Source organism: Labrus bergylta, chromosome 4, assembly GCF_963930695.1.
Source record: "Labrus bergylta chromosome 4, fLabBer1.1, whole genome shotgun sequence".
Classification (NCBI taxonomy): Eukaryota; Metazoa; Chordata; class Actinopteri; order Labriformes; family Labridae; genus Labrus; species Labrus bergylta.
The window spans coordinates 2,835,315-2,847,478 of NC_089198.1; the positions used below are offsets into that span (position 1 = coordinate 2,835,315).

Genomic DNA, 12,164 nt, shown 5'->3' on the forward strand with positions numbered 1-12,164 from the left:
AGAGAAAGAGAGAGAGAGAGAGTGGGGGTGTATCCTCAGGGAAGGTAGAGTGATGTAGGACAGAGTCAGTGATGTGGAGGAAGAAGAGGAGGAGGAAAGAGTAAAAGGATGAGGAAGAGGAAAAAGGTCAAAGGGGGACACGGAGGCTGAAGAAGAGGAAGAGAAAGGAAGAAGCTGAGGGGAGGAAGAAGAGGAGGGAAAAGGTCAGAGGTGGACGATACCGGACGTTGGACAGAGAGGAGGAGTTTAAAATCTGACGTTGGCTTCCTTAGAATTCTGGTTCTGTGGCCGCAAACAGACGGCACTAAAAGAGCCACACAGACAGTTTGTAAACATTCAAACTGGGCCCCTCCCCCTCCTGAAGCCCCGCCCCCTGCAGGACATAGTGTGTACCTACACTGCAAGCTAACCGCTGGTGTTCATCACCTGCCTGTCCAACAGGAAGTAGACCAATTCCACGTCCACGGGTAAAAGACAACAGAAGGTTCACCCTCGTTCAGAACGAGCTTTATCCACTCGGTGTTTCTCCTCACTGAACCGGAGCGATGAGGAGAGACTCTCTCATCGTCTGGATTTAAACTAAAGAAAAAACACTCGCTTGCTTTCCGCACTTTTTTAAAGTTTCTTTTGACCAGAACGCTGGAAACACAAAAGGGCAGATTTTCTACATGACTTGTTTTTATATTTCATGTGTGAATAAAGAAAGAGGAACAAACGTGTCGGTTTTAGGATCACAGAGGTCAAAGAAGACGAGCAGAGAAATGTCACAAAGGAGAGAACCCAACGAGGGAAGTGTTTGACGGATGATACAAATCAGAGCACTGTTCTGCTTTTAGACGTTTGATTCCTGTTATTGTGTCTCGTTTTAATCATCATATGGTTAATCTTCTCTCTCTGTTTCAGCGCTCAGGGCGGGAGAAGTTCATATTTTTAAGTTTAACACAGAAGGATTCAAATAAATCAGAGCCACCAACAGACAAAACCCTACAAGGACTGACCCCGAGACGACCCTCTGCAGAGGAAACACCACCTAATCTCATCCCTGTGTGTGTGTGTGTGTGTGTGTGGGTGTGTGTGTGTGTGTGTGTGTGTGTGTGTGTGTGTGTGTGTGTGTGTGTGTGTGTGTGTGTGTGTGTGTGTGTGGTGTCATTCTGGGCGGAGACGGCAGGAAGCAGAGAGGTTCCTCCAGAGACCGACAACAACAGATAAGCTACAGAGTGAGCAGTCTGCTCGCTATCATCTGTTCATCTTTTAACAGCACTGTTACACACACACACACACGCTCAGCCTGTGTGTGTGTTGTGTGTGTGTGTGTGTGTGTGTGTGTGTGTGTGTGTTAGTCATTCAGATGAGGAGGAGATGAGAGAAGAGTGTGAGAAGTGAGGAGGAGGAGAGAAGATCTTTTTTATCAGTAATATAAAATGTTGCCTCTTAAAACACGAGGAGTGAAAACTGATTTTAAAAAAGACGCCGGCTCTCTTCAGGTTCGTTTTTAAAGACATAAACAGCGTGCCAACGTGAGCGAGCGTTACAGATAAAACCAGCTTGATTGGATTGTGTGGAGCGTCTTTTCAGCCTGTGACCCAACACACCTTTTCTACCTCTATTCCACGTTTCTATTTTACCTACTGTGGCTGTAGACGAGGAGCGAGGGGTGAGGGGTGAGGAGCGAGGATTGAGGATTGAGGGGTGAGGGGTGAGGAGCGAGGGGTGAGGAGCGAGGGATGAGGGGCGAGGGGCGAGGAGTGAGGATTGAGGGGTGAGGAGCGAGGAGCGAGGGTGAGGAGCGAGGGATGAGGGGCGAGGGGCGAGGAGTGAGGATTGAGGGGTGAGGAGCAAGGAGTGAGGAGCGAGGACAAGGAGTGAGGAGTGAGGAGCGAGAGACAAGGAGTGAGGAGTGAGGGACGAGGAGTGAGGAGCGAGGGACGAGGAGCGAGAGACTAGGAGCGAGAGACGATGAGTGAGGGACGAGGAGTGAGGGACGAGGAGCGAGAGACGAGGAGTGAGGGACGAGGAGCGAGAGACGAGGAGTGAGGGACGAGGAGCGAGAGACGAGGAGTGAGGAGTGAGGAGTGAGGGACGAGGAGTGAGGGGCGAGGAGTGAGAGACGAGGAGTGAGGAGCGAGAGACGAGGAGTGAGGAGCGAGGGACGAGGAGTGAGGGACGAGGAATGAGGAGTGAGGAGCGAGGGGCGAGAGACGAGGAGTGAGGAGCGAGGAGCAAGAGACGAGGAGTGAGGACGTGAGCAGTGAGGAGCGAGGAGTGAGGAGTGAAGGACGAGGAGCGAGAGACGAGGAGTGAGGAGTGAGCAGTGAGGAGCGAGAGACGAGGAGTGAGGGATGAGGGATGAGGAGTGAGGGACGAGGAGCGAGAGACGAGGAGTGAGGGACGAGGAGTGAGGGACGAGGAGTGAGAGACGAGGAGTGAGGAGTGAGGAGCGAGGGACGAGGAGTGAGGAGTGAGGGGCGAGAGACGAGGAGTGAGGAGCGAGGAGCAAGAGATGAGGAGTGAGGAGTGAGGGACGAGGAGTGAGGGACGAGGAGTGAGAAGTGAGGGACGAGGAGCGAGCGACGAGGAGTGAGGAGGTGAGGGACGAGGAGCGAGGAGCAAGAGATGAGGAGTGAGGGATGAGGAGTGAGGGACGAGGAGTGAGGGACGAGGAGTGAGGGACGAGGAGTGAGGAGTGAGGGACGAGGAGCGAGGAGCGAGGGACGAGGAGTGAGGAGTGAGAGACGAGCAGTGAGGAGCGAGCAGTGAGGAGTGAGGAGTGAGGAGTGAGAGACGAGCAGTGAGGAGTGAGGAGTGAGGAGTGAGAGACGAGCAGTGAGGAGCGAGCAGTGAGGAGTGAGGAGTGAGAGACGAGCAGTGAGGAGCGAGCAGTGAGGAGTGAGGAGTGAGGAGTGAGCAGTGAGCAGTGAGGAGCGAGGAGTGAGCAGTGAGGAGTGAGCAGTGAGGAGTGAGCAGTGAGGAGTGAGAGACGAGCAGTGAGGAGCGAGCAGTGAGGAGTGAGGAGTGAGCAGTGAGGAGTGAGGAGTGAGGAGTGAGCAGTGAGCAGTGAGCAGTGAGGAGTGAGCAGTGAGGAGTGAGGAGTGAGCAGTGAGGAGTGAGGAGTGAGCAGTGAGCAGTGAGGAGTGAGCAGTGAGGAGTGAGCAGTGAGCAGTGAGGAGCGAGCAGTGAGCAGTGAGGAGTGAGCAGTGAGGAGTGAGGAGTGAGCAGTGAGGAGTGAGCAGTGAGCAGTGAGCAGTGAGCAGTGAGGAGCGAGCAGTGAGCAGTGAGGAGTGAGCAGTGAGCAGTGAGCAGTGAGGAGTGAGCAGTGAGCAGTGAGCAGTGAGGAGCGAGCAGTGAGCAGTGAGGAGCGAGCAGTGAGCAGTGAGCAGTGAGGAGTGAGGAAGTGAGCAGTGAGGAGTGAGAGACGAGCAGTGAGGAGCGAGCAGTGAGGAGCGAGCAGTGAGCAGTGAGGAGTGAGCAGTGAGGAGTGAGAGACGAGCAGTGAGGAGCGAGCAGTGAGGAGCGAGCAGTGAGGAGCGAGCAGTGAGCAGTGAGGAGTGAGGAGTGAGGAGTGAGGAGTGAGCAGTGAGGAGTGAGCAGTGAGGAGTGAGGAGCGAGCAGTGAGCAGTGAGGAGTGAGGAGTGAGCAGTGAGGAGTGAGGAGTGAGGAGACAGTGCAGACTGAGTGTTTGTGGTGACAGTGATCACAGCTGACAGGTTCAGATGTGACGGCCTCCTTCTAAATTTACCCCGCTGCTTTTTACACATCGCACACACACACACACACACACAGCAGCTACATGTGTGTGTGTAGTGTGTGTGTGTAATGTGTAGTGTGTAGTGTGTGTGGTCCTGACATGACCAGGGTTTGTCAGACTAACGTTGTTCTCGTGTTTATTTTTAAACCATAGTCAACTGGTCGTCTGAGGAGGTGGCGCCCCCTGCTGGACTGAAGGTCCTGTTGGCTGTCCTTTAATCATTTTATATCTTTTACTTTATTTTTTTATTATTTTAAAGGTCGTTCTCCAGATCTATGGAGTCGCTGCAGCGCCACAAAAAACAGACGAGGAATTCATAGAAAAAATAAGGGAGTGTGGAAATAACAACAAAATAACAGTTATCATGTATTTATTTATTTTAAAGGTATAATCTGTAGAGTTTTATGACAAAGTTTACATTCAAATATCTAAATGAATTATAAATTGACTAAACCTGTTGAGTATTTCTTTTTAAGATACTTACATTCCCTCAAATATTTACAACAGTTATCAAACCAGAGAAATCTGTAATATTAGAGTTGTAACATGTAATGTGACGCCACATGTTTATCGTCGCCATGGAAACACTAGATGTCTCGCCAAAATTATACTTGGATTCCCCCACCATAAAAAAAAGTCTCTGAATGTTTTTAAATCAAACTAAAATCTCTAAAACTATCTGAAATTCCACATGCTGAGTTTTAGTTGTGTCAACATGAACTTTGTAGAGCCCCCCCCCCCCTTTAGAGACAGTCTGAGTCCCAGTGAAACCAGTACAGACCGTTAAATGAAACCCAGCAGACTGTCATAGCGAGGAGTGAACAGCAGGGGGCAGCACATCCTCACACACGTTTTCCCCAAACCTGAAACATCCATCATCTATACTGATTCTCCTGCTCGGGGTCACGGGGGGCTGTCACCGAGCGAGAGGCGGGGTCACACCCTGGGTCACCAGCCAATCACAGAGCAGACATACAGAGACAGACAACCAGACACACTCACATTCAGAGAGTCTCCAGTTCTCTCCAGGAAGCCGGAGAGAACCCACACATGCACGGAGAGAACACGCAGACTCCACACAGAGGTGAAAAAGCTCCATCAGCTTTCTTCCCTTTGTTAGACTTGTGGCGTCCATCAGGGTCATGCCTGACGGTTGGTTTTTTACCTCTGGATATCACAGAACTTTGTACCGTTAGTTTGTTCTCTGTTACTTTAGCGTATCCATTATTGGTTTTAGGGTCGTCACAATATCAGATGTGTTTGGTTCATCGCCACGGCAACAAGAATATAAATCCTACTCGTCTCATGTTGGGTCATTTCTTGGTTTTTTATTGTTACAAATTGCAGACAAACTTCCTGCACAGTGGAGCATGACGGCCTAGCCCAGTGGTTCTTAAACTCTGAACAATGTGGACCAGTTCAGAACCAGTTCAGAACCAGTTCAGAACCAGTTCAGAACCAGTTCAGAACCAGTTCAGTTTGGAATAGGTTTGTTACAGAGCTTTTCTAAAAACTCAAAGACGCTAACAAAGATACCAACAAAGAAGAAATAGACGAAGAGAAGGAGGATGTTTTTAGGGGTTTAGGGGGATGGACAGGAGGTTCGCATCAGCAGATCTTGAGAGTGCGGCTGGAGGAGCTCAGACAGGTGGGGGGGGGGGGGAGCCAGGTGTTGTAGGTGATGATGAGGAGTTTGAAGTAGGTACGCTGGAGGACAGGGAGCCAGCGGAGGTGATATGTGTGTGTGTGTGTGTTCTCAGGCTGCCTCTGTGTATTTCTGTCCCAAAACGCGGTCTGGCAGGGACGTGTTGTCTCTGTGTCGCCCCAGATGGCGAGGCGTTTCCCTGCGGTGGGGGGGAGGGGGGGGGGCAGAGCATTTTGGTTTTGGCCTCCTTTCTGTATCTGCAGCCTCTCTCTCTCCCTACCCAGAATCCTTTGTGTTGAGAGGGAAAAAATGAGTTCTTTTAACTGGTTGCTGTAATGTTTCCTAAATGAGTCCTCCGGGGTTATTCAAGTATTTCTGATTCTGTTTCCTGAAACTCTATTTGTTTAAAACAACAATGTTTTTGTCTTTAATGTAGAGCGGCACTGGCGAGTCCACTAGCTAGCTAGGATCAGAACCAGGTCTAGGGACTTTTATTTTGACATGAAGACGAGTTCAGAGGAAGAAGTCGGAGCAGGCTGCAGCGTTTAGGAGGAAGTGTCTCCACGTGTTAAAGCGCTCAGCAGACCGAGTGAGAGAGAGAAGTCAATCAGGACGCCAAAGACTTCCTGTCCCGGTGACGACCACAGTCTCTCTCTCTGGATCTGAGAGGAGGAGTAAACCACCACATTTGTTGTCGTGTCCCTCGGTGAACCTCACACAGACCTCCCTCTGGAGACCTGCTGCTTTCACTTCTGCTCCGTCAGCTCCGTCTCGGGAGGAGAAACATCAAAACATCCACACTCTGAACAAACGCGCCCGCCGTTTCCCTCCTCGCCATCCTTCCATCCGTACTCTGTTACGTCTGAACTCCCTTCCCACGCCTTCCCAGCATCCTCTCTGTTTGTCCTGCTCTCTAACCTCTCCTTCTGTTCTCCTCACCTCCCCGCAGTCTGCTGGCAGTGTGTGTGTGTGTGTGTGTGTGTGTGTGTGTGTGTGTGTGTGTGTGTGTGTTATACATGCATGGGTGCTCCTCTTGGCTTGTGTCCTCCTGCAGGGCTTCTTACATCACACACACACACTTCCTCTTACGGACGTCACGCCAGGTTGTTCTTTTAATGGACAATTGTTAAAGTTCTGACGTCGCCACGGCAACACGTCAGAATAATAAAACCGGCTGCAGGAGCTCGTTAGACTTCACAGGTGAGACTGTGATCTCACACACACACACACACACACACACACACACACACACACACACACACACACACACACACACACACACACACACACACACACACACACACACACACACACACACACACACACACACACACACACACACACACACACACACACACACACACACACACACACACACACACACACACACACACACACACACACACACACACACACACACGTTCTGTGGTCATGGCGCTCACAGTTGAAACTTTTAGAAAACTGTCACTTTTCCCTCATCGACCAATCCCAACCAAAAGGGGGCGGGACTGTCGTTCACGAGGGTGACCAGGCAGCGTCATCATAAACATTATTATAACATCAACAAACGGACGCCGTGGGGGCGGGGCATGTGATGCCAACAGAACACAGCACGGACACAATATGTGGAAACTGCAGATATGTTTGGACTCGATCCAAAATAAAAACAAAATGCACGGCAACACAAACACATCTTTGAGTCTTTTCACTAAATTCAGCAGGTCACGTCTGCTGAGGAGGTCAGAGGTCACGTCTGCTGAGGAGGTCAGAGGTCACGTCTGCTGAGGAGGTCAGAGGTCACAGCAGACGGACTTCAGCTGAATCTTAAATATGAACCCAGAGAGTTTTCAGGGACGAAGCTGCAGAGTCGACACATCAGAACTGTTTTATTCTCATTATGATGTCGTACAGACAGCTGCACGTGTGCTCAGGAAGAGTTCAGGGGAAGTGACTCAGGCGTGCATGTGTGATAACGGTCGGCCTGGGTGATAAAACGATAATCATCACAATTTAATTTTTTGTCAATATAAATATTAAAAATAGATTTTAACCTGTAATTACACCATCCAACCACTGGGAAATGGGGAGGGGGACTCTAGATGCCACCTGATATTAAAGAGAAGAAGAAAAGGACGATGAACAGCCAATCATGTTGCAGGGATATGGGTAGGCGGGCTTACAGTCGTTTAGAGAGGAATGAAAAAACAGCCGAAATAAGCGATCACTGAAGGAAACACCGAACCTACCGACTCAAAGCAGAAGGAAAGGACGCTCAACGTCCAGAGTTTAGAGACAGTTTGGATATTTACAGTCCGACAAACAGAGTAAAGATCTCTGTTAACTGAGCCGAAGAGAAGTGCAGCTAAAACAGCTAACACTCACTTTCCCCCGTTTGAAACATGACTGCTGACTGCTTCTTGGGAGTAATGGTGGCCGACTGACCACAGACCAACAGCAGAGAATCAGAGCTCAACGTGCTGACATTAAAACAAAGGTCGACGACGTCGTGCTTTGAAAACTTTTTAAAAACGGCCACAAAGCGACAGACGGCGTTATCTTTAAACTCCTCACAGAGTGGAAAAATATCACACTAAGGTCACGTCCACATCGTGTCGTCACACAGCCGAGCTCAAGAAACTATTCTAATCATGGAGTCTTAACTATGTGTGCAAAGACACTTTAAAGGAGCAGTATGTAACTCTGACCCCTAGTGGTTAAAATGAGTACAGCAGTCTAAATTCTAAACATTGTAGAGAGCTGTCCCCCCCCCCCCCCCCCCCCAGAACCAGGATCAGACTCATAACCGGGGTACTCAAGTCCACGTTAAGACACTAAGTGAATGCGCCGTCTGCACCCGCCCCCTCCCCTCTGTGCTCCCTCATAAGCCACGCCCCCTCACTTACATGCAGGAAGTGTAGCTCAGCTCATCTCTGTCATTGTGTAGAAACTACGTCGTCTCATGTCTCATTCAGTAAACTCTCAGTATAAACTCCTAAAGTCATCGTGACGCAGTGTGGGATAAGAGAGACAGGGAGGCGTCTGATTGGTTCATCAGATTGGTACCTCGTGGCAGACATTGGTCAAAGTTTTTACAGACTTACAAACTGATACAGATGATGGATTTTCTTTGTTCCTTTTTCAGAGAACATGAGTTATTAATGTCTGTCAGGACCTAAAGACAATTTACACCAGAATCTGAAGAAGTGGATCTGGAGGAAATGACCAACCCTGACTTTGATTTGTGAAAACCTTGTGTTGTTTTTGTGAGAAGAGATCCTCCAGGCTTTTATTTCTCTGATAAAGTTGACCAAAGCAATCATATTTCTCAGGTGTACTTGTGTTCCAGGATGTGTGGGAGAATAATATATGACATGGAAAAGAAATGATAGGCAGGTGTGCCAAACTTTGATGCAAAAAGGCTTTTTTCCATGAGTGCTTGAAAATGCTGCACGCAGCCTGAATCAGTGACAGCGTGGATGATGCAGAGCCGAGGCACAAGGTCACCGGTTCAGGACGCCCACCTGGCCCACACACACACACACACACACACACACACACACACACACACACACACACACACACACACACACACACACACACACACACACACACACACACACACACACACACACACACACACACACACACACACACACACACACACACACACACACACACACACACACACACACACACACACACACACACACACACACACACACACACACTCTCTTAAACTTGTTTGTGTTGAGGTGAAAACACGTTTAAGAAAAGATGCCTGCGCTCAGAGAAAGCTCAACCAAACCACCATTAAGAAATACGTCATTTTAACAGAAATCACTCAAGTAAGTTAAACCCCATCACTTCAACAACACAAGTGAGTATGTAATAACGTGTTGATAATATTTACTTTAATTCGGCGTTGTTATAATCCACAAAATTACAATACAGTGCTTTACAGACGACAAATTCCCCACCAGCCTCCGTTACACGGCGTCGCTATTTTAAAGGGGGGCATACCGTTGGATTAAGAGGCGAGCCGTTTAAAAAAAGTGAATTTTCAAATTAAATACGTGCCGTTTGCCAATCAAAAGTACGCCGAATTAAACACGGACTCTTGATTGTTTAGTTTCGCCGTTTTCAGTGTTTGTGTAGAGGAATTTGGAGGACATTTATCAAGCGTTACCTTAGTCGTGACAATACAGATGCAGTCCATCGTTCGGAGCAGGGAGGAAAGCCCGGGAACATCAGCATCTCATCGCTCCGTGCGGACAGTTAGCTCTTCATGAAGACCGTGGTCATAAGTAACGACACACACACACACACACACACACACACACACACACACGCAGCCTCTAACAACCGGAGAGAGAGTGTGAGCTCACCGGAGAGCCACCTCCGCCCTCCCCCGGTCCTCCTCCATCCCGGTATCAGGAGCTCACTCAGCGGACGCGAGACTCGCTGAACCCCGCTCCCACATTCGAAGGGTGCGTTTAAGCACCGTGGGAAATCGCAAACCTCTGAAACGTTTTAATATCTTCCAGGGGGGGAGGATGAGGACCGGACCAGACAAATAAATCATGAAGGGAGGAAGATTTTATATCAGTATGCACTTCGAGAAAATAATGGAAACGACGAGAATAAAGTCGAAAAGGTAAATATAAAGAATGAAGTTGACTTCATTCATTCTCAACTTTCCTCAATATTTAGACTTTTATTCTGAATTTGTTTTTCGACTTTATTTTCAACATTTCAAGTTTTTCTCGACTTTTGTTCCTCTCGACCTTCTAATTTTTTTAGACGTTTCAACTTTGTTCCCAAGAGATTGACTTTTTTCTCGACTCTCTAAATGTTTTTATTTCATTCTCGACATATCAACATTTTTCTGGAGCTTGACTTATTTATAACTTAATATTTTTACCTTGTTTTTCCTCGATACTGTAACTTCTTTTCTCTAACATTTCAAATAACCCCCCCCCTCCCCCCCGAGGGCTGACAAACTTTAAACTTGTCTGTCAGCCCCAAATTTTACAATGACAGTTGGAAACCTCCCTAAAGGGGCCCCGTCTGACAATACTCAATGGTGTTGTGCTGTTTCCAAATATTCCTGTGAAATCTCAAGTTAGTCACTTTAAATTGACATTGGTATCAGTCAGACTATTTTGAACATAATGATGATGATAGCTGGTTGGCGGGGCCCCTGGTGGATTCCGCTTAGGACCCCCAAACTGACCCTAGAAACACCACTGCGTAAAGATCATATCATCACATCAAAACATAAATTATGCTGGTTTAACTTGAAAACATGAGTAAATCAAGCTCTCCTCTCCTCTAAAGCATATTAAATAGAAGTAAAGAATCTAATTTTTCAACCAAATGTCCAAAAATAACCCAAAACAAAGATCGGCAACTTAAAAAGAGACTAAGAAAAAAAGCAAATCTCATAACTTTTGGCATTTCATGTTATTAAACGTTTCAAATGACTCTTGGAATATTCCCCACATCACATTTCATCAATCACCTCGTTAACTGACAAATTATTCCCACTGTGAATTCAAGTTTGTCCAACTTTACATCAGACCCTGAACTCACCACGACTACACAGAAGCAACATGTCACCCTCAGAGAGAATCACACATTTGTTCTAAATTCAACAACTTTGAAACACACAGGCTGCTTGTTATTACATGTATGACTCAACGGCAACATGGCCAAGGAGGAGGAGGAGGAGGAGGAGGAGGAGGAGGAGGAGAGTGTGTGTTTCGTCAGCAGGAGATGAAGCAGAGTGGGCGTGTGGGAATCATCAGTATGAATATTTCACAGTTCCTTGAATCCGTTGTGTGGCAGCGTCCACCACTCATGTGTGTCATCATGCCATGTATCATACCTCCTAATAAACACATCAACAGGAAGTGATGTCATCCATATTTCACAATCTGGAGCGCTCTTAATTATCTTAAAAAATATTAGAAATGTAAAATAATCTCTTCTTTAAGAACCACCTGCTTAAGAAAAGGACATTCTTATCCATCTTACTGGTTATAAATGTATTTATTTCCCAGGTTTGTCAGATATGAGAGCAGTTATCAGGTCAACAGGTGTTGCAGTGATGGAAGCGGTCAAGAGAAGTGGTTCAGATAGAAGTGATTGTACCCGACCTAAAAAGCCTCTGCATGTTTCTAATAAGCTCCACGAGCAGAAACGTGCTCAAACTAGGATCAATATTGGAGATGCTTTTGAAAAATGGAGAGAGGTTAGAACACAGAAAGGTTTACAGACCCATGCAGAGCTGGATAAACACTGAAGCTTCAGAGTCCACCACATGGTGACCTGAGTGAGGGGGGGGGAGACAGCTCTCTATGATCTTTAGAATTTAGACTGCAGTACTCATTTTAAACACTAGGGGGCAGAGTTACATACTGCTCCTAATATCTATCTACTTTGCTTCATGTCTCTTTGTCGTGATGTTTGCTCGCCTTGTTGCTGAAATGTGTAATAAATATAATTAAACTTGACAAACATTCTGGTACAAACACTTTAAACCTTCACACAGATCCGCTCCCTCTGAAAACCACATCATTTAAACTCAATCCAACATTCAGTTATTAACAACTTTAACAATCATGGGACAGATGCGATGAACGGGCGTCTTTTGATGCAGACCAACATGAAATCACAGAACAGGAACCTAAAGACTCAAAAACCTGCACAAAGACCAGAACTGAAATCCACATGAGCCACCACCACCTCGGTCCTGAACCTCAGTACAGCTCC

The 12,164-nt window shown here is 47.5% G+C and overlaps 1 protein-coding gene across 18 annotated transcripts in view; it reads right to left on the minus strand.

Annotated features, from left to right (window-relative positions):
• The window catches only part of LOC110005370 (discs large homolog 1-like protein), a 105,833-nt gene that overhangs the window by 68,772 nt on the left and 24,897 nt on the right, over nucleotides 1-12,164 (minus strand). Inside the window, exon 1 of one of the 18 annotated variants that reach the window (XM_065953483.1) lies at nucleotides 9,577-10,329. The exons of the other annotated variants lie outside the window; for them this stretch is intronic. Coding sequence (XP_065809555.1) covers nucleotides 9,577-9,606 — 30 coding nt within the window. The 5' untranslated portion in view covers nucleotides 9,607-10,329. Of the gene's footprint in view, nucleotides 1-9,576; nucleotides 10,330-12,164 lie in introns of those variants that run through there. 18 annotated transcript variants of the gene reach the window in all.